The 21629-nt window shown below is 49.6% G+C and overlaps 1 protein-coding gene across 3 annotated transcripts in view; it reads left to right on the top strand.

Moving 5' to 3' along the window:
• The window catches only part of LMX1A (LIM homeobox transcription factor 1 alpha), a 157512-nt gene extending 145468 nt beyond the window's left edge, over positions 1-12044 (top strand). For all 3 annotated transcript variants that reach the window (XM_045876817.2, XM_064593834.1, XM_064593833.1), the window contains exons 5-9: positions 1602-1774; positions 4514-4591; positions 5869-5935; positions 8519-8689; positions 10529-12044. In XM_045876817.2, the coding sequence (XP_045732773.1) occupies positions 1602-1774; positions 4514-4591; positions 5869-5935; positions 8519-8689; positions 10529-10689 (650 nt within the window). In that variant the 3' untranslated portion in view covers positions 10690-12044. The remainder of the gene's footprint in view (positions 1-1601; positions 1775-4513; positions 4592-5868; positions 5936-8518; positions 8690-10528) is intronic.
• Positions 12045-21629: the final 9585 nt, after the last annotated feature.

Below are 21629 nucleotides of genomic sequence, written 5' to 3'. Positions count from 1 at the left end.
GAGTAGCCGCTCCTTGTCATGAGGATTCTTTCTCTTTTATCTCTTCTTTAATCTTTCTGAGTCTTCCCCCTGTCCTCTTGAGGGGGTTGAAGCAGAAAGGAAAAGACATTCTTTCCACATCTATTTCGAGCCTCCTGTGCACCAGGACCGTGTTAGTTGCTTTGCCCACAATAGCACTACCCCTGAGCCACCTGCAGCTGTGTGTTATTGCTGCGGTGGTGCAGGTGGGGAAACTGAGGCCCAGTGCGTGACCGCACCCCCATAGCGCCACGCTTATAATGGGGGGGGCCGAGCTGGATGGAGACCTACATGTGCCTACGTCAGACCTGCTCGATGACATTGGAAGGGTCATGCCCTCAAGAAACTCACAGGTTAGTGTCCCTTCTTGTTCCAACTCTATGTCTAAAGGTTCATAGAGAAAAGAAGCCATTGTCCCTTCGGATGGAATAGTCAACAGAAGTCCAAATGAAAATGGCATATGCAGATGAGCATCCTTTACAGAGGAGGGTGGGATGAAGAACAGGGGTTGTGTGGCTCACACATGGAGGGTCCCCTCCACCTGGATCTCTTGAGGTGTCCAGAAGGAGAGCCAGAATCAGGACACCAGAGCTGGGGACACCCTTGGGATGGGGCTTCCCACTGGAGGAAAGAGGACAGCTGAGCTCTGTGAAGACCCAGCGAGAAACGAGGTTCTTGTGGGGGTTGTTTGGGCACATAACTGCCAATGGCTTTTAATGCTGAAAGTAGGAAAATGTGTCCCTCACATCGTATTCCGCAGACCCTAGAAGCATCTTCTCAGGAGCATGAGGTCCATGGGATGCACGAGGAAGTCTGGGAGAGAATGTGATGTAACTGAAGGCTTTGCTTCCTTCAAAGGTTACTCCTCCTACTGCTCACTGCTTATGAAGTAACCCACACAAATATAAATACAGTTTACTTTAGTAGTTATTTTATACACAAGCAATTTTGGTTAACTACTTACACTATATCTATTCTCAGTTATCAGTCCCTGCAAGTAATCTAATGCTGGTCCTCTATGGCCTTTTAAACAGTAATATTTTCTACCCCCTGGCAGTGGCTAGAAGTTCAGACACAGTGTCTAGGAAATTATACAAAACGTCTCCAGGCCTAGACTTGAAAAAATGACGTCTAATAAATAACATTAATAACCAGTGCTTATTGGGCATTTATTATATGCCAAGCAGGGTTTTGAGTGCCTCATCGGTAAACTCATTTAATCCTTACAACTGTTCCGATGAAGTAGGTTCTCTTCTGTTCCAGTTTTGCAGGTAAAGAAACTGAGTCAGAGAGAGTTAAGTACCTTGCTCAAGGTCACACAGTTAGTAACTTTGGAGCTAGGACACTATCCTGGGAGAAAGTTCGGAGCCATAAAGGCAGACTTTCTGATTGCTGTCTCTGGATTTTAGAGGTATTTTCCTTGGTCCTTTCCTGGAGGCTTTCAAGTCAATCCCACAGAGGTTACTACACTCACCTATAAAGCCATCCTGGGAACGTGGACCTGAGTGCCTTGTTATAGAATAACACCCAGCTCCAGGAAGTGGCTTTGAAGACCTTAACACAGTATTTTCTGCTTCTTTTAGGCAAAAGTGATGATGAAGAAAGTCTTTGCAAGTCAGCCAATGGGGCAGGGAAAGGAGCTGCTGAAGATGGCAAAGACCATAAGCGTCCCAAACGTCCCAGAACCATCTTGACAACCCAACAGAGGAGAGCATTCAAGGCCTCATTTGAAGTATCCTCCAAGCCGTGCAGGAAGGTACGGGGGGGGAAGAAGAGGGGAAAGGGGACCGGGCCCCACTGTTTGTGTATACTGCCCTCCCCTGGAGTGTCCATGAGCACATGTGGGGGGGTCAGGGTGGTGAGGGAGGCTGTTCAGATAGAGTCTATAGCCTTGAACCCTACTGGAGACCCCAGATCCCTAACGTGTGGCCAGGGAGATAATAGGACCTACCTATACTTTTGTGCATCTATACCCATTTCAAGTGGCTGCTGGCTCAATTCATGGAGAGCAACAGGAAGAAGAACAACAGTAGGTACCAGTTGGAGGATATAGACCCACATGCTATAACAAGGAGTAAAAATATAGTGGCTAATAGAAATCTATTTATCTATTTTTGCTCTAGTTTGTTCCACTGGATGGTGACTTTGGGATTCACTGATGTCTTAGTTCATTCATTTTTGTTGCCGAATGGTATTCCACTGTATGGATGCACCACAGCTTCTTTGTCCATTTACCTGTTGATGGGTGTTTGGGTTGTTTCCAGTTTGGGGCTGTGACAGATGGGTCTGCTGTGAACTTTTGTGGTTTAATGAGGTACGAGTTTGTTTCCATCTTATGTCACAGCCCAGAGATGAGCAACCCAAGATCAGCAGGGAGCTCTGTTATCCGTCACGTGGTTCTAAGGGGCCATAGGTACCACCATCTTTTCTAGCCACCATGCTGGAGAAAGAGGAAGTAGAGGGCAAGGCATGCCCCAAGATCCTTGACTACACCTCCTCTGAGGGAGCTGGGAAATGAGTCTGCCTGGGTGACCACATGCCCTGCTAAAGCTTGGGAATTCAACTGTTAATAGGAGGAAGGAGAGAATGGGTATCGGGGACAATCAGCAGTCTCTGCTACAAACAGCTGTGCCCGTTTATTAAGGACCCGCCATTTATTGACGGCCATATGCTCACTCTTGTTACTGATACGATACAAATGAGAACTTCTTAAATTGGAACTCGTGGAGGAAATACATTTTTAAAAACCTTAGCATTGTTTTTCTCTATCTGTGTGAGTCAGCTTTTGCTGTCAAAACAAACAAAAGCTTAGTGGCTTCCAGCAGACATTGTGTTCTTGCTCCTGGACTGTGGTTTGGCTGTGGCCCAGCTGGGCTCAGGTTCAGGCCTGCTCCACCTGTCTCTCCGGGGCTCCGGGCCGAAGGAGCACGCTGTTTCCATGAGGATGGCAGAAGGCAGGAGGCCAAGTCACACCGGGCAAAACCACTGAAAGGCTCTCCTTGGATCACACGTGCCGTGTCCACACACATCCCATGAGCCAAAGCAAGTCATGTGGCTAACCCAGTGTGAGGCAGGGGGGAAGGCCCGCCTGTGGGAGCAGGGCAGGGAGGGGGCATATTTGCGGAACTGACCAATAATACAGTTTGCCACCACCTCTGGCCTCCTGCAGACCTCTTTCTCTCTCTGCCCTCGTGCTTCCTAGGCTCCAGGGAAGGTGCTGGTAGGAAGTAAAGTAGCCCCAAAGTAGGCTTATGCAAGGACAAATGATCACCTCCTTCTATTACTACTAATCCTACACGTATTAGACTCCCAGCCTCTGCATGGCCCCATGCCTGGTGCTGGTGGCCAGGCAGCCTGCAGGCCCCCAGCCAGCGGGGGAGAGATGCATCTGCACATAACTAACATGGGGGAGAAAGCTGTGAGGACCATTACAGAGGGGCAGCCGGGAGCCGTGGGAGCCCGGGGAAGGGGAAGGTCACTTCTGTCTGGGGAATCAGGAAGGCTTTGTGGAACAGGTGGCTTTTGAGCCGGGCCCCTGAAAAATGGATAGGGTTTCAGCAGGTGGAAGTGGGGCCGGGGCACACTGCTATTTTAGTTGGCTTAGCAGAAGGATGTGTTTTAAAGATCTGGTTTAATCATCTCACTTCTCCTAGGCCTCAGCCCCAGTGGGGTGATAGAGGTGGGCCACTTCCCAAGGCGTCCTGTGAGCTCTCTGCTCCTGTGTTAGGCGTTCAACCCCATGTCGCCCCAGAATCTAAGCAAGAGGGCGGTGTCTTTCAGCCTCGCTCTCAGAAAGGCTGAGCTTCTCGCCTTTTCCCTTCTTGCCCTCAGCGTATGTCTGCGTGGAGGGCAGATGTTTCAACCCATCTCTTCCTCGTGGGGATCTCGACAGTCCTGTCTCTGAGGGGCCACAGCGCACGTGCTGATCAGAGCTGACTGCTTTCGCTCTGGCAGATTCCAGATGGCTCTGGTCTTATTCTCCTTGAGTGGGGCTCACTCAGGGTAACAGTAAATGTGAATATTCATGAAACACCCAAAGTCACCTAGAGCTATGAGGGACAGAACCAAAAATGTAGGTCAGTGAATTGAGACAGATGAGAACAAGAGAGAGCCGTTTGTTTTGCAAAGTGATTTTCGCTCTCGGTTCTCCTTAAGTAGGTCAGTACATAGGCATGGATGTGACTCTTAAAGGACAATGATAGATTTTGCTAATGTTCCCAAACCACCTGAAGGCCTAATTTCCAGAGTCAGAGAAACCCCTCTTGAAATGCACATCTAAATTAATTATCCCTTCCTTTGTTTACCTGGTGAAGGACCTCTCTCCACCTCAAGGGAAGCAATGGTCTTGTGTTTGGGATCACACTGGCCATTAAACACCAGCCCGCTCCCATTTAAGACGTGGCCTACGGGCCTCCCAGTGCGCCGTGTAGGGAATGTTCTGCCCCCTCCCCTGAGATGCCAGTGTTTCTCTATTTCTAATGTTCCTTTTGTCAAGGTGAGGGAGACCCTGGCTGCAGAGACAGGGCTGAGTGTCCGTGTCGTCCAGGTGTGGTTCCAGAACCAGAGAGCTAAGGTAATCTGCTTCCTACTGTCGTTTGTCTCTGTGTGGCTGGTTTCCTGGAATAATAAATACTTGCGGGTGGGTTATCGAACCAGAACTCACTGGATAGAGTAGTTCTCCTGATTCACAAATTCTGTTATCGATGGTCCGTCAGCCACAGCAGCCCCGCAGAAGGGGAGAGACGGGGCATTCGTTTTAGTGAAATGACTGATTTTCCTAGTGGCCATGACTGTGAATCTGGCCAGCCGTCTGCTGGAATAAACGTCTTTCTGTCTTCTGGTAAAAGCGGATTCTTTCATTCACCTTTATCTAACCCACCTACCAAAGCTCTTTTAAAATTGCAGAGAGAAACTTCCATAGCACCATGTGACAGGACTGAGGCCATATCCTAGCGTGGTGGCATGAATGCCTTTACTCAGTGCCCCCCATATACACCCCAACCGTCATGTTGTCCTCCAGATCCCACCAAGGTCTGCATTGCCCTGCCATAGTCTTTCATTTATTTTAGACCTTGTGCTCATCTAGTTTCCTGCCCCTAAAAAGGCATGCGGCCCGTGGCCCATATGTCCTAATCTGTAGTGGGTGGTAAATTCATATCTCATTATCTGATCATGATTGGTTAAGACAGCACGGTGCTGCCCTAACTGAATTCCTCAGCACAGGCCATTGATACGTACTCCATCCCGAGAGGACTCCATGTCTCCCTAGGTTTGGGAGGCCCCGTAACCTAATAGATTCATAAAGCAGAGGAGTTGGAAGCTCTGAGAAATGTTTGCTTGTTTTTGTTAGTGTCTCATGGGACCGGAATGTTCCACAGAGCACAGTATGAGAAGCATTGGGTTAAGATGCTCCTTTCGGGAAGTTTTGGTGGTAACAGGGTGCTCTAGGAGATCAGCTCCTTACCTGGAGTCTCCAACACCAGGGCCAGCAGACGGGGGGAGTGGGCGGGGAGTGCCACGTCCCGGGCAACACGCTGTCAGCAGCCCCTTGCTGCGCAGCTAGGCCCGCCTGCAGTCCCCAAATGCCACACTTACAGCTCACCGGAAACTGTCACAACACAAGCAGCTATGTTTATCTGCTGAGAGGATGAGCAGCCTGGTGCTTCCCAGCCAGCTGACTGCACCCGGCAGCGGGTGAAGAGCCCACAGCAGCCGTGGACAGCCTCGTGGCTGGCTCCTGTCCTGGGTCAGGCCGCAGGAGTGGTCCCTCCGCTTTCCACACGGGGCCTGTGTATCTGCTGCCGGCCCCCCGCCTCCAACCCCCTAACCCTGCACCCCTCTCCTTGTCAGATGAAGAAGCTAGCCCGGAGGCAGCAGCAACAACAGGACCAGCAGAACACCCAGAGGCTGAGCTCCGGTAAGCGGGGCCCCTCCAGCCAGGCCTGCGAGGGTCCAGGCCTTGCCCACCACTCGGCTCTTGCTGGAAGGCCACTTCTGGGCTCAGCGAAGCCCTGTCTGCACCAAGGGCAGAGGCTCTTCCAGCGAGGATCGCGCCCCGGGGGATCTGGGAGAGGGTGGAGGGCACCGAGCCGGGGCCTGGGAGGCTGACTGAGGTGGTCCGAACCTTCTCCAGAGCCCCCAGGACTGTGGCAGGACTCCCCGCAGAGCTCAGGACACACCCAGATCCTCCTCCTCCTTCCCAGCAAATCAATTGACAGAGGACACCACTGTGACTTACCCCTTTCTAAAATGACATAAAACAGTAAAAATACTGCGAGTAAAACAGTAACCCTCTCCCTCGTCAGGCACGTTCATAGTTCAAAGAGTGTTCTCACACTGAGCCGAGTCTGACAACATCCCCCACCCCACCAGGGGAGCAGAGAAGTCCTTTGTACCCATCTCACTGATGAGCAGACAAGGGCTCTGCAAGGCTGACCGGGGTCCTCGCTGAATAGGGGGTGAGTCAGGACCGGAGCATAGGTCTCTGAACCTCGGTTCCACTAGGCCATGCCACCCCAACTCTCCCTTCCTGTGCACACCTCCATTTGCTGTTGTGGTTAATAGGTCTGGTGAGAGAACTGGAAAGGGAGTGAAGAGGGACAGGTGGACTGGGTCTCTTCAAGGGAGTTAAAGGAAAAAAAATCAAATAGAACTATATTATGACCGTGTCATTCTTAAAGGGATATGGCCCCATCAGCCATCCAGCGGGATTCCCTAAGGGGTCTGCTTGTACCTCAAACAGGAATTGTCAGCCTTCAGTGTGTACATAAATCACCGGACATGTGGTAAAGTACAGATTCTGATTCCTCTAGTCTGGCTAGGCCCTGAGATTCTGCATTTTTAACAGACTCCCACCGCTGCCGCCCTGTGGACCACACTTTGAGAAAGGTCATGACTGTGACAATTGTTCTCAGGCCCCTAGACAGGGCTCCTTGCCCTTGCATGATGCACCTTGCCTTGTGCTTGATACCTGGGCTCAGCTCAATCTAGAATCTGACTCTTGCAGCCCAGAGTTCTCTTGGCTTCTTAATCTTCTAGGCCAAACAGTATCTTAACAGCAAGATAGATGCTCAGAGAGAGAAGTTAAACAAGGACATGGGGACCGGGGAAGGTTGTTGGGGCAAGTTGGTCAGGAGACCCGAATGCTGCCCCAGCTCCACCCCCAGAGCTGTTTGATCTGGGACCAGCCTTTCTGTCTCCTGGCACCTCAGGCTATCTGTCCCCGGGGTGGGATAATGTCACTTACCAGCCCTGTTGCACTGGGCCCCTGGGAAGTTCAGAGAGGGTCACTGACATGGAAGAGCCATGCACGTCGACTCCCATAGGCCAGCACACTCAGGGTGGGGGAAGAACGCATCAAGGCATTATGAGAACACAAACTCAGAGTGCTTGAGACTCGGAAGAATTCGAAGAGCAACTCCTAGGGCAGACTTAAGAAAGTAGAAGCCGTGGCAAGTAGAGTCTCTAGGTCATGGGCCGATGTTCAGAGAACCACAGCAAGATGCGGAGGCAGGAAGGGAGTCCTCCAGTCTCCGAAAATTCTCTACACAAGTGTAGCAAGTTGTTCCAAAGCACATTTATCAGCTCCACAAGGTCAGCGGGGCCAGTGTCATGAACCCCACTTGATTGACGGGCTCTCAGTGGGGTGATGCTGGAAGGATCTTTAGATCCATCACCTCCAGTGGCTGCCAAACTCATGTGTAGCCTTGGTTTTAATGATGTATTTCGAGAAAGCTCTCCAAGTTCAACTGCACCTCCCCCATCCCTCTTCTCTGAGGTTGACCCTTGATGGCCCTTGAGGTGGGTGCAGGCTGGGAACCACTGATGTCGCCTTGTTCCAGACCATTTTTTAAAAATTTTATTTTATTATGTTATGTTAATCACCATACATTACATCATTAGTTTTTGATGCAGTGTTCCATGATTCATTGTTTGCGTATAACACCCAGTGCTCCATGCAGAACGTGCCCTCCTTAATATCCACCACCAGGCTAGCCCATTCATTTTATAAATGAGCCAGGAAGTAAAATGATCTCACCACGGTTCCACAGCCAAGATGGCACTCCATGATTGTCACCACCTGGTGTTCACACCCTTGTGTCATCTCCTTGGACGCTGACGAGGGCTGACCTAGGGAGTGACTTCTGAGGTGAGGTCATGACAAATGTGGCAGGTTCTGCTTTGCACTCTGCTGGACTGCTGGCCCTGGGGAGGCTGGCCGCCATGTTGCCGGGCTGCTCAAGCAGGCCTGTGAGAAGTCCGTGTGGGGGGGCAACAGTGGGATGGCAGACACAGCGCATGCCACCCCAAGTCTGGGGCTCCCGGTATCACCGGCACCAGCCCCTCTCACTCCTCCTTGCAAAGCTGCAGCAAAGGCTGGTGCTGGACGGGGACACCGGGCAGTGGGGGTATGAAGTTCGGAAGATGCTCTTGCCTTCTCTCCCAGCGTGGGGCCCTGGCTGCACTTGGGGAATGATATGCCTTCTTCTCTGTCCTTCAGCTCAGACAAATGGCGGTGGGAATGCTCCCATGGAAGGGATCATGAACCCCTACACGGCTCTGCCCACCCCACAGCAGCTCCTGGCCATCGAGCAGAGTGTCTACAGCTCAGACCCCTTCCGACAGGGCCTCACCCCACCCCAGATGCCGGGAGACCACATGCACCCGTATGGTAAGATATACTCAAGCCCCGCAGGGACCTCTCACAACCTGCTTGCACGGGATTCTCCTTCCCTCCCCGACGCATCCGCACAGTTCCCAGATGCTCCCCCGAGGCAGCAAAGCAGAATATGTGCCCAGAAAGTGCTGCTAGAATCATCTAACCAGTGGCTACAGAAGAAGGACCAACACACATAGTCACTAGTGATATTTCCACTCCTTCTCCTTTTCAAAGATTCTTGTTGGTTTTATTTATTTTTTATTATTTTTTATTTTTTTAAAAGATTTTATTTATTTATTTGAGAGAGAGAGAATGAGAGACAGAGAGCACGAGAGGGAAGAGGGTCAGAGGGAGAAGCAGACCCCCTGCTGAGCAGGGAGCCCGATGTGGGACTCGATCCCGGGACTCCAGGATCATGACCCGAGCCGAAGGCAGTCGCTCAACCAACTGAGCCACCCAGGCACCCTCTTGTTGGTTTTAAATAAGAGGTTGTACTTCCATTGTAGACCTGTTTGCTGTGGTCAGATTTCCCTCCTTTCATCTCATACCTGGTCCCACATGCTCGTAAGCAGTCTCCGCAGTGATGCATGCGGGCAGAGGCCTTCATTGAACCTTTCTAATTGAACCGATACTATTTAAGTGCTCTAAATTAACTCCTGAAACAACCTGATTTGTGAAGTGAAATCATCCCCTGCCCCCTCCCACCCCACCCCTCCGATCTGGGGTTGCTTTAAATGTTGGGTGTGTGGATAGCTTAGCCTCCCCCACTCGCCCTGCTTGCTGCTTCAGCTGATGGTCAGTGCTGGGCCAGGGCACTCTGATGAGGTGGGCGAGCTCTGGAGTGGAGGGCTGAAGTTCAATCTCAGGGCCAAATAGAGATCACTGCGTTTTTATACGGAGAAGGTCAGTGGCCGATGTAATGCATCTAATCTGTGTAATCTGTGATAAACTGCACCGATGGCTAAAAATACAGTTTTATTTGGCAAACCTTCAAAACAGTATCAATCAGAGATACATGGCTCAGCTCACAGATTTTGTCAAGCAAAGTGCTTTTTTTGCCTTCATTAAAAAACATTGTTTGTTGTTGAAGTAACCCCTGTCCTCCCATGTGATGCGTACAGCAAACTAGGATTAAGATCCAGCTCTCTGCAGAGACTTCACTGACCCTCATTCTTACATAGATACATCTGAGCAGGTAGCATGAGTCAAGGCTGAAATGGAGACACCTTTATTCTTGTCACAGTGCTCCCGGAGCTATCCACAGTTTGCCCTACCCGCTGCTCTGTCAAGGGTGTAAATTAGTGGAGGGCGGGCACCTAACCATCTGTCCTTTGCAGGACACATTCCGGGAGTCAGCAGGCATTCATCTGATGTTGCTGTTTGAAGGGACCCGTGTTACCCCCGGGGGTGGCACGAGCCTCCTTCACAGCCCCGCTACTTGTCTTAGTCCCGGGCCTCCTTCAAGAACCATTTTGGGGGGCGAGTCCTGCCAGAGCCCTGCCCCTGCCTCTCCGGCCGGCCCTGCCGCGTCCTGCCCACTCCCCAAACTCACTGTCTAGACGTTCTGACATTTGCTTCTGCTGCACCCCATTCGGCCCTTTGTCCTAACCTAGTTTATCCTGTTTTCAGGGGTTGTGCTTTCCACCCGGGCCCCCCCAAGGCCCTGAGAGATCTGCGGACAGGGATCCCCTCCCTCCCTCCCGCTCCCCTCACAGCTCTCCCTCCACCCACCCTGCAGCACGCAGCACGGGTGGGGGGGGTGGGGGGGGGCTTTTGCATTCCTAGCCCCAAAGGGAGTCACTTCTTCGAGACCCTCATGACCATTTCCTGACCATTTCCTCTCCATTTCAGGTGCCGAGCCCCTCTTCCACGACCTGGATAGTGACGACACCTCCCTCAGTAACCTGGGTGACTGTTTCCTAGCAACCTCAGAAGCCGGGCCCCTGCAGTCCCGGGTGGGAAACCCCATCGACCACCTGTACTCCATGCAGAATTCTTACTTTACCTCTTGAGTCTTCCCCTCGAGTTCTGTGGCTGGGCTCCCACCGGAACAACCGTATGACGTGAGGGGTCGGCCGACGTTAGGATGGGGAGGCCAGGGGAGAGGTGGGTTGGGGAGGGAGTTTTGTCGGATTGCTGTTGTATAACGACCTGGTGTAGCTCGGCATTTCCAAAGACTGAATACATAATGGATCGCATAGTTTCATGTTTCTGATAAGTCTTAGCTTTAGGTATGAAGATGTGTTTATCATTAAGGACAGGGACTTTTAATATAGACATTCTCATGCAAACTAGGTACCTGGAGACTCCTAACAACTTCCTGCCATTTTGGGGGAAGCTCTTGCCAAGAGGTGCATATGTCTACCCATCCATATACCCATAGACAGACAGACAGACAGATAGATGTGTGTGTGAGTGTGTAACCTTCCATGCTTTATCATCAAAGTTTATTCCTAATTATAACAGACACCAACTGTACAGCAAAAGTAACTTTATTTTCAGTGTGAACTATATTTAAGGAAATGCTTGATGCACTTAAGTTATAAAATGAGATAATTTACTTTTATAAACTTTATTTTTAGTTCGAAGAGACTTGTCGGCAGGGCAGAGAGGACTGCAGCACCTGAGCCAAGAGCTTTGAGTGCTTGAGTGAATTCTGTTTTCAAGAGTGTCATCGAGGTCTGGAAAGCAGCTCCAGGTGGCTGACTGTACTCCTTCATGGATTCTTGCTCTCTTGGGGACTGAATCACAGGGCTTGGGTGGGACAGAAAAAGCCTTGAGCGTGTTCTTAGAAAAGGTAAAGCCTAGACTCTTCAGCTTTCTTTTAAATTCTGACGTGTAGTTGTGGGCAGCAATAGGAAGGTCAGTTTTGCTCTTGAACTTCGGCATCTGCAGGTGTGGGATGAGGCTGACACTATGTACCTACCTCACTGGGGGACGCCGAGGCTTCATTCACCCCCAGGATGCATGAGCAGGGCTGAAACTAATAGCCGATATTTGTTAAAATACCAAACCAGTCACTTGGCTAAAGAGGCTATGGGGGAGGGGGGGGGGCCGCACCCTGAGCCCTGAGGGCCACTCTGCCTGCCAGAGTCCCTTCTGCAAAGCCTCGGCTGGAGAGGCCAGCTCAGGGCAGCTCAGGGGGCCAGAGTCCTGCCATGGGGAGGAGGCTGTCCCAAGGGGATGGAGGAGGGCATCGTGGTGTTATAGACCAGGGGTTGACAAACTACGGCCCGCAGGCTGTGTTTTATGGCCTGCCAGCTACGAATGTTTTTTTACATTTTTAAAGGGTTGTAAAAAAAAAAAAAAAAAAAAAAAAAGGACTATGGGACAGAGTGTATGTGGCCCCGAAAGCCTGAAGTATTTACTACCTATGCTGTCTGGCTCTTTTCATAAAATGTTGGCTGGCCCCTGTTCTAGAAAGTCTATTTCTAAACAGCCTTCTGGAGCTCATAGAGGCAGCAGGGATCCAGGTGGAACCGCGGGGTTCTTCATTCTGTCTCGCTTCTCGGACCTGGAGCACAGAAGAGCCAGCTGCCATCATACACGGGGATGCTTCTGCACCCTGTCCTCCAGCTGTGGTGCTAGGACCAGCTACTTCTGTGCTAGGATGCCTCCTGAGAAAGCAGACGAGGAGAAGGGGGAAGCCGGGGGGTCAGCTTGCACTCCCCTGGGAGGGGCCAGTCCAGGCTCGGCCTCACTCCCGAGGACGTCCGGGGTCTTAAGAGCCTGGTCCCCTTCACTCTCTGCAAAGCCAGAGGGAATGTGCTCCCTTATGGTAGAGTCTGTGTTGTGTGATTTTTGTGCTCATGTTTATAATTTATGCAAACCACCCGGAACCCCAAACCAGTCTGGCGAGTAAAAATCATGCAGAAGCTGTATGACTTCGCAGGCTTCTGGGGCGGAGATCCGTTGGGGAATGTAGCAGGTACTATGTGAGTGAAAACAAATAGAGATCCTTCCTCCACTCGTGATGGCATACCAAGATGAAATTAAAAACCTCTTATAAATGAGCTGTCGTTGATTCAGGGGCAGGGGTGGGGGGCCCGGAACCAGGGGGACACGGGTATTTGTCAACAGGGGCCTGGGGATGAGCACATGGCAAAGCTTAACATGAAGGGAAAGCGAGTCCAGCAAAACCGAAGGAGAAAGGAGTCTACACCTTCCCACCAGGGTGAACGGGAAGACCTCAGTCTTCACAAACACGGCTGCGGGAGGAGGCCCGGGGAACATTCCGTCAGCACCATCAAGTTCTCTCGAGGCAGCGTGGTTTGCAGTGTGTGGTGTGAGAACATTTGCTTGGAAATCAGAGCAGGAGAAAGATGTCTCACGCAGGACGGAAGGGAGATGTCCAGCCAGGATGGGGGAGCAGAGCCACAGACTGGAGCTTCTCCCAGGGTTCTCAGTGGTCTTCAATGTGATACATGGGTGATTGTTACGACTATGAAGAAAAGAAGTTAGGAAACAATAGGAATGAGTATAAAACCACCAATTACACTCCAAGAGTGATGCCACTTCTGTGTGTCCTCCCACCCACCTGCCAGACCCTGTCCCCCCACCTCTGCTCACTCGCCCCGTTAGAAGTTGTCTCTGCGTCTTGCCGAGGGCCTGGAAGGAGAGAGATGTGAGTTATGAAGTGGGGCTGGCAGGAGGAGCCCACCAAGGAGGGCTGCCTCACACTGCCCTCCCCCGGGCTGGCCCTGGTTCCATCTCCAGCTTCCAGAGAGAGCCCAGGCTGGACACCGTTCCCTGTCCCGGTCTGTCTGCCCAACGCCTCCTTGTTCTTCAGCATCTTGGCCTCCTCAGGAAGCCTGCCAAGCTGGGTGCGGTGCCCGTGTGCAGAGCCCGGCTAGTGCTACCTGCTGCAGTGAACACCCCCTGATTTCCTAATCACCCAAACACAGGAGAAATTACTATTATTGCTCATGTGAAGGACCTGGGGAAGAGTTTGGGTTCAGAGGGCACCTCTCTTCCTTGCATAATGAAGACTTCCAAGATGTCGCCACCCACTGGTTTTCTTTCTTCTTTCCTCTTTACTTCTTTTCTTTTTTCTACTCCTTTTTTTCTTTTCTTCTGGCTCAAAGTGGGCACATACTGATCTGACTCCCAGTTTGCCACCTCCTAACTGCATGGCCGAGCTGGGCAGTTTACTTCCCCCTGCTGAGCCTCTGACTCCTCATCCACAGCACAGGTATGGCGCTTGTCCCTAGCAGAGGTGACAAGGTCAAGTGAGGTGTCACAGGCAAAGCCCGGAGCCTGTGGCGGAGGCTGCAGCAGGGGCCAGGCCTGCTCTCAGGGTTGAGTTGTTGATGGAGGGCCGTATTTGAGGAAAAAGGAGAAAACACTCTGGTTCATCTTGTCTCCCCCCTCTCCCCCGGGGTCAACATAATCACTTCTTATGTAACTTCTTTAAACCTCAGTGTGGGTCTTAATATAGCTTGACTCACAATTGTGGGAGAGTTGGGTTGGTTGGTTGGTTTTTAAAAGGCATGCAGATAAAATTCCAATTCCAAGGACACAGTATGAACTCTGTCCCCTAAGGAGAAGCAGTCAGGTCATAGGCGATTTCTCCAGCCATCTGTTATCACCTCAGGGCTGAGATGAGAGGGAGACCCCAGATCCATAGTCAGCCTTTTCTGAATGGCAGCGTTTTGTGTTGACCTGACGTGAATCAAAAATAGGAAGAAATTGGAATTAGTCAATCCCAAACCCAAAGACACATTTTTAACCGCACTGCAAGTGAAATCCAAGTATCTCTGTCTCTCTCCCTTCCCCACCCACCCAGTGCAAATACATTCAGTCCAAACTGGATACAAACAGACACAATTCAACTAGAAGGAAACCCAATAATACATTGTTTCCTTGAGTCCCTTTGTCTAGCATGTTGCAACATTGTTCCATGACAGGATGGGGAGAATTCAAAAGAAGGCCTCCCTGAACATACAGGCCCTGTCCACATGGCGGATGGGGAGGATTGGGGGTCCCTGGCCCTAACGTTTGTGCTCTATCTGAAGTTCCCAGGATGTGCAACCTTGACCAAGGCTCTGGGCCTCCCTTTCTTCATTTATTAAATGGGGACAATGACACTCGCCTGTCTTACAGGTTGGTTATCATGAGCATCAAAGGAAACAATTTGGAAAGAACTTGGTAGGCCGTGGGCTGCTGTACAAATAGCAGGGGGTCTTAGTGTCTCGTCCCAGGAGGCACACGCAGATGGGCCACCTGCAGAGCCTGGTGCCATGTGCAATGCTCCTGCTTGGGTGGGTGCCCATGGCAAGGAAGGGATACTGCAGATCTGAATGAGATCATTTCTTTCCTCCCCCAGCAGCTGTGGATTACTGCTGCCACGGCCGGATGGGCCCTTCTCCCCTCCAGGGGACGATTCTGGGAAGGGGGGGAAGCGTAGGATGGCCTAGCCCCTAGTGGACGGTACATTAGCTCACCTGTCTCTACCTGTAGTCTCTCCACCCCCCCGGCACCCCATGTGCTTAGGAAGGGAAGGTGGAGCCTGCCCTCAACAGGTGTGTAACTGACCAATTGGCCTCTTTTAGCACCTCGTGTGTTCATTGAATTCATTCTACAAGTATTTGCTGAGCAGCAAGAATATGCTATGCTATGGGTCATAGAAATGGAAGTGAGCAGAAAGAACTGTTGGCCCCACTCATGGAGATGACAATTAGTGGGGGGTGTGTGTGAATGAACTGAACTTGCATTGTATTGAGAGCGGGCTGGAAGAGTAGAAGGTAGGCCAGCGTGACTTAGTGTGGAAGGTCAGAGGTTTCTTGGGCTAGTGATGACAGAGTTGACTTGATTCATCTCTCCTAGTGCCCTCCCCTTTCAAGCAGCTATTCCATTTCTCCTTTCTGGAAGGTTTTGTTCAAACTGCCGTGGGAGGAAGAATGTGATAAACCAATGTCCTCCAAGGTGTCCATTGATAAGGTCTAGAGAAGTTGCCCATAGTGTCTTAGAGTGCAAAATGAAGGGAGGCCACTGTCCCTCAGTTGACACACATTTATTAAGCCCTGTGGTGGACATTTACTGTTTTCTGGCCACCCAGCATCTACTCATGATGCTGATGATGTCACCCTGATTTCCTTTGAGGACTTGATCATCATGCGTGGACTTTATGGGACTGTAGATCCAGGTGACTTAGACTGCTGGACCCAAGGAGCGGGGGCACAAAACCAAAGCTAGGCCAACGTCCCTTTCCAGGACTTGAAACTGAGGGACTGGCACAAAGCTGGAAACTTGTTTAGAGCTAGCCCACTTCCCAAGGGGCACCTGCCAAGATGACCACATTGCCTGCTGCCTGAGCCCAGAGCTGCCCACTCCCCATCTGTTGCCAAAGTCAGTCTCCATACACCCTTTGGCTCCATGAGCAGTCTGCTCTGCTCATCCTGCAAAAGGCCCCTTTTGCTCAAGTTATCCTGAATTGGTTTCAGTTGCTTGCAGCCAAAAGATCCTGATAGGAGCTATATACCTACAAATTTTGTGGTGTTTTGCACTGTAGGAAGGGTGTGTGTGTGTGTGTGTGTGTGTGTGTGTGTGTGTGTGTTCCTCTGGATTCACTTGGATAGCTGTTACATCCTTTATTTTATAGATGAGAAACCTGTAGCTCAGAGAAATTAAGCCCAAGGTTGCAGAGCTAGTTAGGGTCAGAGCTGAGTTTCCAATTCATTTCTCTTGGCTCTTCATCTTCACTTGTCCCCCTAATCCTGACTTCTCAGTGGCTAGGTATGTGGAAGTCAGGAGCACATACATGGTCAGGGACTGGGAGAGGTACAAAGAAGTCACAACATTTCTCCTGCCCGCAAGGAGCTTACAATCTAGTTGCAAGTAGAGAACATGCACATGAACTCCACATGGATGCCTGTGTATGCCAGGTGTCAAGGTGCTGGCACGCATGATGTGCGGAGGCATTCACAAAGGAGAGAGGTTATTGGGACAAAGGAAGGAAAGAAGCGGCTTTACCAAGAGGGTGGGGCTGGAATTGAACCTTCACAGATGGGCTTTGAGACCACAGATGTAGACCTTAGTAATTATATGTCAATGATTTGATATATATGATGAGAGGAGGAGGGAGGGCATTCTCAACAAAAGGACCAAAGTGGATAACAGCACAGAAGAAAGGATGCAAGGCACATTCAACTGTAAATGCACAAAGACCATTCTGGTTGGGGACAGGGTTGACTAATGGCGGAACTCGAGGAAGCAAATGAGATCAATGGTGAAGGTGTTGGTGACAGGAGCATGTTGCCACTAATTCACGAGTACAGATCAAAGGCTCCCCATTTCAAGGTGTAGCTGCAGCCGCTAGTTGTTCACACAATTTACTCTCTCCTAAGATGAACTCTCCATTTGTTACAAGGTTACTTGGAATAAAGCCTATACCTCTCAAACTCTAGTGCAACTAAGTTTGTTCATTTGACCAAGTTCTGCCCAGCGAGATAAATGGGTCATATGGCATCTTTGGGACACCTTCTTTAAAAGACGACTGGCATGTTTCCCTTCCCTCTACGGTCACTTTCTTCTTCCTGGCTGTAATGCAGATGTGATGGCTGGAACTGGAACAACTATCTTAGGTCATGAGACGAACCCATGAGTGGAGGTGATGCATGGTGAGACAATACTGTAGGAGTCTGGATTCCTGAGGGCTTCTGGGAGCCAAGCTGCCATATTAGCCCTGAATACCGACATCCTAATTATATATATGCAGAGAGAGAGAAGTAAACTTCTTTCTTTTATTAAGTTACTGTTGTTTTGGGTTTCTTCGATTTACAGCCAAATTGAATCCTGACTGATACACAAAGCCAGTCCCAGTTAGGAAGAAATCTAAGCCCATTTTGTTCCCCTCATGCTGCTAAGATAAAGAGGGAAAGGTCCAGACTATACATTCCTGGGTAATGGGAGTCAACTGGGGTAAGGTGGAAAGAGGGTGACATGATTGTCTTGTGACTTTGGAATTTATGGATAACTGGAAAGCAGTTACTTTAGAGCTGGGTCCTCTTATCCCTTAAAGAAAAGGAAGTAAAGGTGGTTTGTTTATTTGCCCACCTCATCCCAACACACTTCTCTAAATATCTCTTTAAGCAACGTAGAATTTGATGAGCTCACCCAGCCTCCGGAAGTACCCTACAGTCTTTCCCGCGTACCGTGTATTTAGTATATGCACACGGCAGTATACACATGCTGAGCATGTGATATGTACATACGCACATTTTACATTATTTACATACATATATGTATGTACTTAGTATGCACATGCATGCATACACACACACACACACGAGGAGTATCACATGCCGTGTCAATGATGAACTACTTACTGATTTTAGAGAGAAACCTTCATTCCCAGGTCCCCTGTTTCTGTGAGATTTCCACTGGGGAAATGCTCCTGGCCTCTCCTCTCAGCCCTAATTTGCTTCTCCTCAAAGGAAGAGTCGAGAAAGTACCTGATTAGTGGTTCGGGAAAAGGAGCTGAGAACGCTTGGCTCGGCTCTGCTGGCTCTGTGGGTCTCTGGTGTCTCTCTGTGGTCTGGGTGCATTAGATGTTCTTGGCATATCTACGTGGGAGATAACTGGGACAGAAATGGAGTTTAGGGGACAGTTCCTTTCAAGAAGTTCATAGTTAGGGGGATCCTCTGACTGTGGGTACAAATCTAAGCTTCAGTCTTTAATTAGATTTACTAGTAAAGCTGATTTTTTTTCAATAAAGCTGATTTTAAAAAAAAATCTCCATTTTGCTGGTTCCTCTGTAATAGTTCCTGGTTAGTCACAAGTGTAGGAAGCAATGATAGTGATGTTATTTATTGTCCCCCTAAAAGTCCAAAATTAATACCCATTAGGCATGTCCCAAAAAAGTCCAGCAATTGTGTGGTCAATCTAAATACATTGTTTATTTGTTCATCCACTCAACATGTAAGACAAACTTTTTAAGAACTATCTTTATGCCAGTCAGTGAATGAGGGTAGTGAGTATGGATTTAAGGTTGAAAGCACAGCTTTGTAAGAAACATATGTTTCTGCATTCTTTTATGACAACCTACAGTCTAATTTTGGTCTCTTTCCCGCTGGGCTGGGTTTCCCTCTCCAACCCCATGACCATGTTCTAGTCTTGGGTCTTGGGCAGGGCCAAAGTGGCAGCAGAGTTAGGGGAAGGGGTTCATCAGATGTTGGCCTCTGCCATCCACCCAAGGTGCCCATTGCCACTGTCAACATCATGGCTGTCTTTCTTCACAGCTGTCATGGTCCTGACACGCCTTGTGGTACCTTCTCTTGGGTCTTCTGATAGCATTACTTGGAAGCCTGCAGTTTCCAGCCCTTTCTCTTTCTCCTGATCAAGCCAGGAAACCCCTCCCCTGCTTTTAATATGGGGAAAGCTTTCCTTCCTTGTTTCTAGTCAAGACACTTAGTCTGCGTCCCGAATCTTTACTCTCATGCCTTTAATTCTCTGATGATAAAATAAAATAACATTTTATTTTATTATTTTTAAAAGATTTTATTTATTTATTTGACAGAGAGAGACACAGCGAGAGAGGGAACACAAGCAGAGGGAGTGGGAGAGGGAGAAGCAGGCTTCCCGTGGAGCAGGGAGTCTGATGTGGGGCTCAGTCCCAGGACCCTGGGATCATGACCTGAGCCAAAGGCAGACGCTTAATGACTGAGCCACCCAGTTGCCCCAAAATAAAATAATATTTTAGAGGTGTGTGTTTTTCTGACACGAGGTTCTGGAAATAATATTTCCCCACCGGGTATAATTCTAGCTGGTGAGAAAAGGTTTGTAAACAGATCATTACGATGTAATTGGGCTTTTAATAAAGGCATATATGCAGAGTTCCATAGAGGCAAAGTGGAGAGGGTGGGTTAGGAATGACGTCATGGTGGGGCTCATATCTGATCTGGGCCTTGAAAGATGAGGAGAATGCCAGGAGTACAGGGTGGGGAAGGGCAATCCAGAAAGGGGAAAATCTGAGCATGAGCAGAACAGTCTGTTTAGGGGAAGATGGCCCTTGTGGCTAGAACAGCAGAGGCATGGGGAAGTGGGGGTGGGGAATGGCTAGGGCACTAAATTAGGGCCCTATGGACTGGGAAGGGTCTCAGATGCTTCCCTAACAGGTTGGGCTTTATCTGTGAGGCATCAGAAATTATTACTCCACAAGCATTTCCTGAGCATCTACTAGAAAGGGGTACTGCTATGGGATCCCATAAAGATGAAGGCACAGCTTCTATCCTTATAAAGCTTAAAGGTTAGCAAGCGGTAAGGCATAGTATTAGTTATTTTGAGAATATTTAACAAGACATATGACAACTATTTAAGCATCTATATAAGACAAATACATATACAAAAGACAGCAGTATAACAGTGACCTAAATATAGGTCCCAACAAGTCAGGACTGTGACATGTCAGCCAACCGGGTCCTACAACCCCCAACCGTCAGATGTTTAAAACACCTCGGGTGATGCATTAAACCTTTTACTCTTCACTTAGACATTGACCAATGCAGAAACGGATACAACTGAGCAGAAATGGCTTTGGTTCTTTCTTTTGGCATGACACCCAAGATGGGGAAACCACATTGAACAGAGCACAAGCTTTGGACTCGGACATGCTTGTGTTCTTATTCTGCCCCTTACTGCCACACGTCCCCTCCCCCCAAATCTCGTATTTCCTTATCAGCAAATGGGGCTAAAGTTTGGTATGAGGAGGAGAAGCACAAGATTAGTAGCAGCACGCAATATGGTGGCAAGAATTACAGCCACTCTGGGTGCAAAGTAACGGCCCGGTGCAGGAAAGTGAGATCAGGAAGGGAGAGAAAAGGGTACTAATTTGGAGAATCACCTGGTGGCAAAAGTAACAGGACCTGACCACAGGGAGAGGGAGGAGTTAAAAGCATTTTGAACCCCAGTAACTGGAAACAGGGTGATGTCTTTACAAATAGCAGGAAGCTCACCTTGGACAAAGGCAAACACAGGACACAGAAGTGGGTTCGAAGTGGCTGTTGTGGGATGTCAGGGCTCTGTGTCAGAGCAACTCAGAGGGGGTTTTTCCAGGGAGGCAGCTCTGTACCTGCTGTTACTTTGGGCTGCAGATGAGAATTCTGGAATAGCAGGAAGGCAGGTATGGTGGGGGCTCAGAGATGATGGGGGTCTTGGGGGGGGGGAGGGGCACTTGGCAAGGAAAATGGAGATCCCCTCAGGTGCAGGAGAGCAAGGAGAGGAGAAAGGCGGGATTCAGGATTGACCTTCCTGTAGAGATTGGGACATTCCATCAACAACCCCTCCTTTGTCCTCAGATCTTGCCTGATGGCCAGCCTGAGATTTGCTGGGAGATCACCTTTCAGGTGGGGAGGTCCCCGTGATCTTATCAGGAGAGGGCAAGAGCTTACCCTGAGTGATCTTATGCTAATGACCTCGCTTTGCAAAGGCAGTAGCTTGGAGTCAAATGGAGGGGTTTCTCTCCAGAGAACTGTCCGTGTGGGGCAGAGACATGGCTCGAACCCGGTCCCCTGCTACCTGAATGTCAGATGGTGAACTGCCCCGTAGATCCAGGCCATCCACTAGGAATAAAATGGGAGCCACCCTGTGGAATTTTAAATTTCCCAGTAGCCATCTTAAAAAAAAAAAGCAAGAAACAATGAGTGATAGTAATTTTAATAATATATTTTATTAAACCCAATATATCCCACATATTATTTTAAAACATGGCCCACTAGCCACATTTCAAGAGCTCAGTAGCCATGTGTGGGGAGTTGCTACCACATTGGACAGCAGACATCTACACAACTGGGATCAAAAAAGAATTTCAAACACTGAATGAGGGGCAAGAAGGAATTGGCAGTTCTAGGTGAAGATATCTGAACAAGTAGCTCCATTGCAACCAAAATTTAATTGCATTTACCCGCATTTTACAGGCCAAGGCCACTATAAGCCAAATTCTCTAAATTTCTTACAT

Source organism: Mirounga angustirostris, unplaced genomic scaffold (assembly GCF_029215605.1).
Source record: "Mirounga angustirostris isolate CCGP_5_RB_7025 unplaced genomic scaffold, mMirAng1.0.hap1 SCAF_6, whole genome shotgun sequence".
Classification (NCBI taxonomy): Eukaryota; Metazoa; Chordata; class Mammalia; order Carnivora; family Phocidae; genus Mirounga; species Mirounga angustirostris.
The sequence above is the reverse complement of the archived record's forward strand: the minus strand, read 5'-3'. Positions and strand labels throughout refer to the sequence as shown.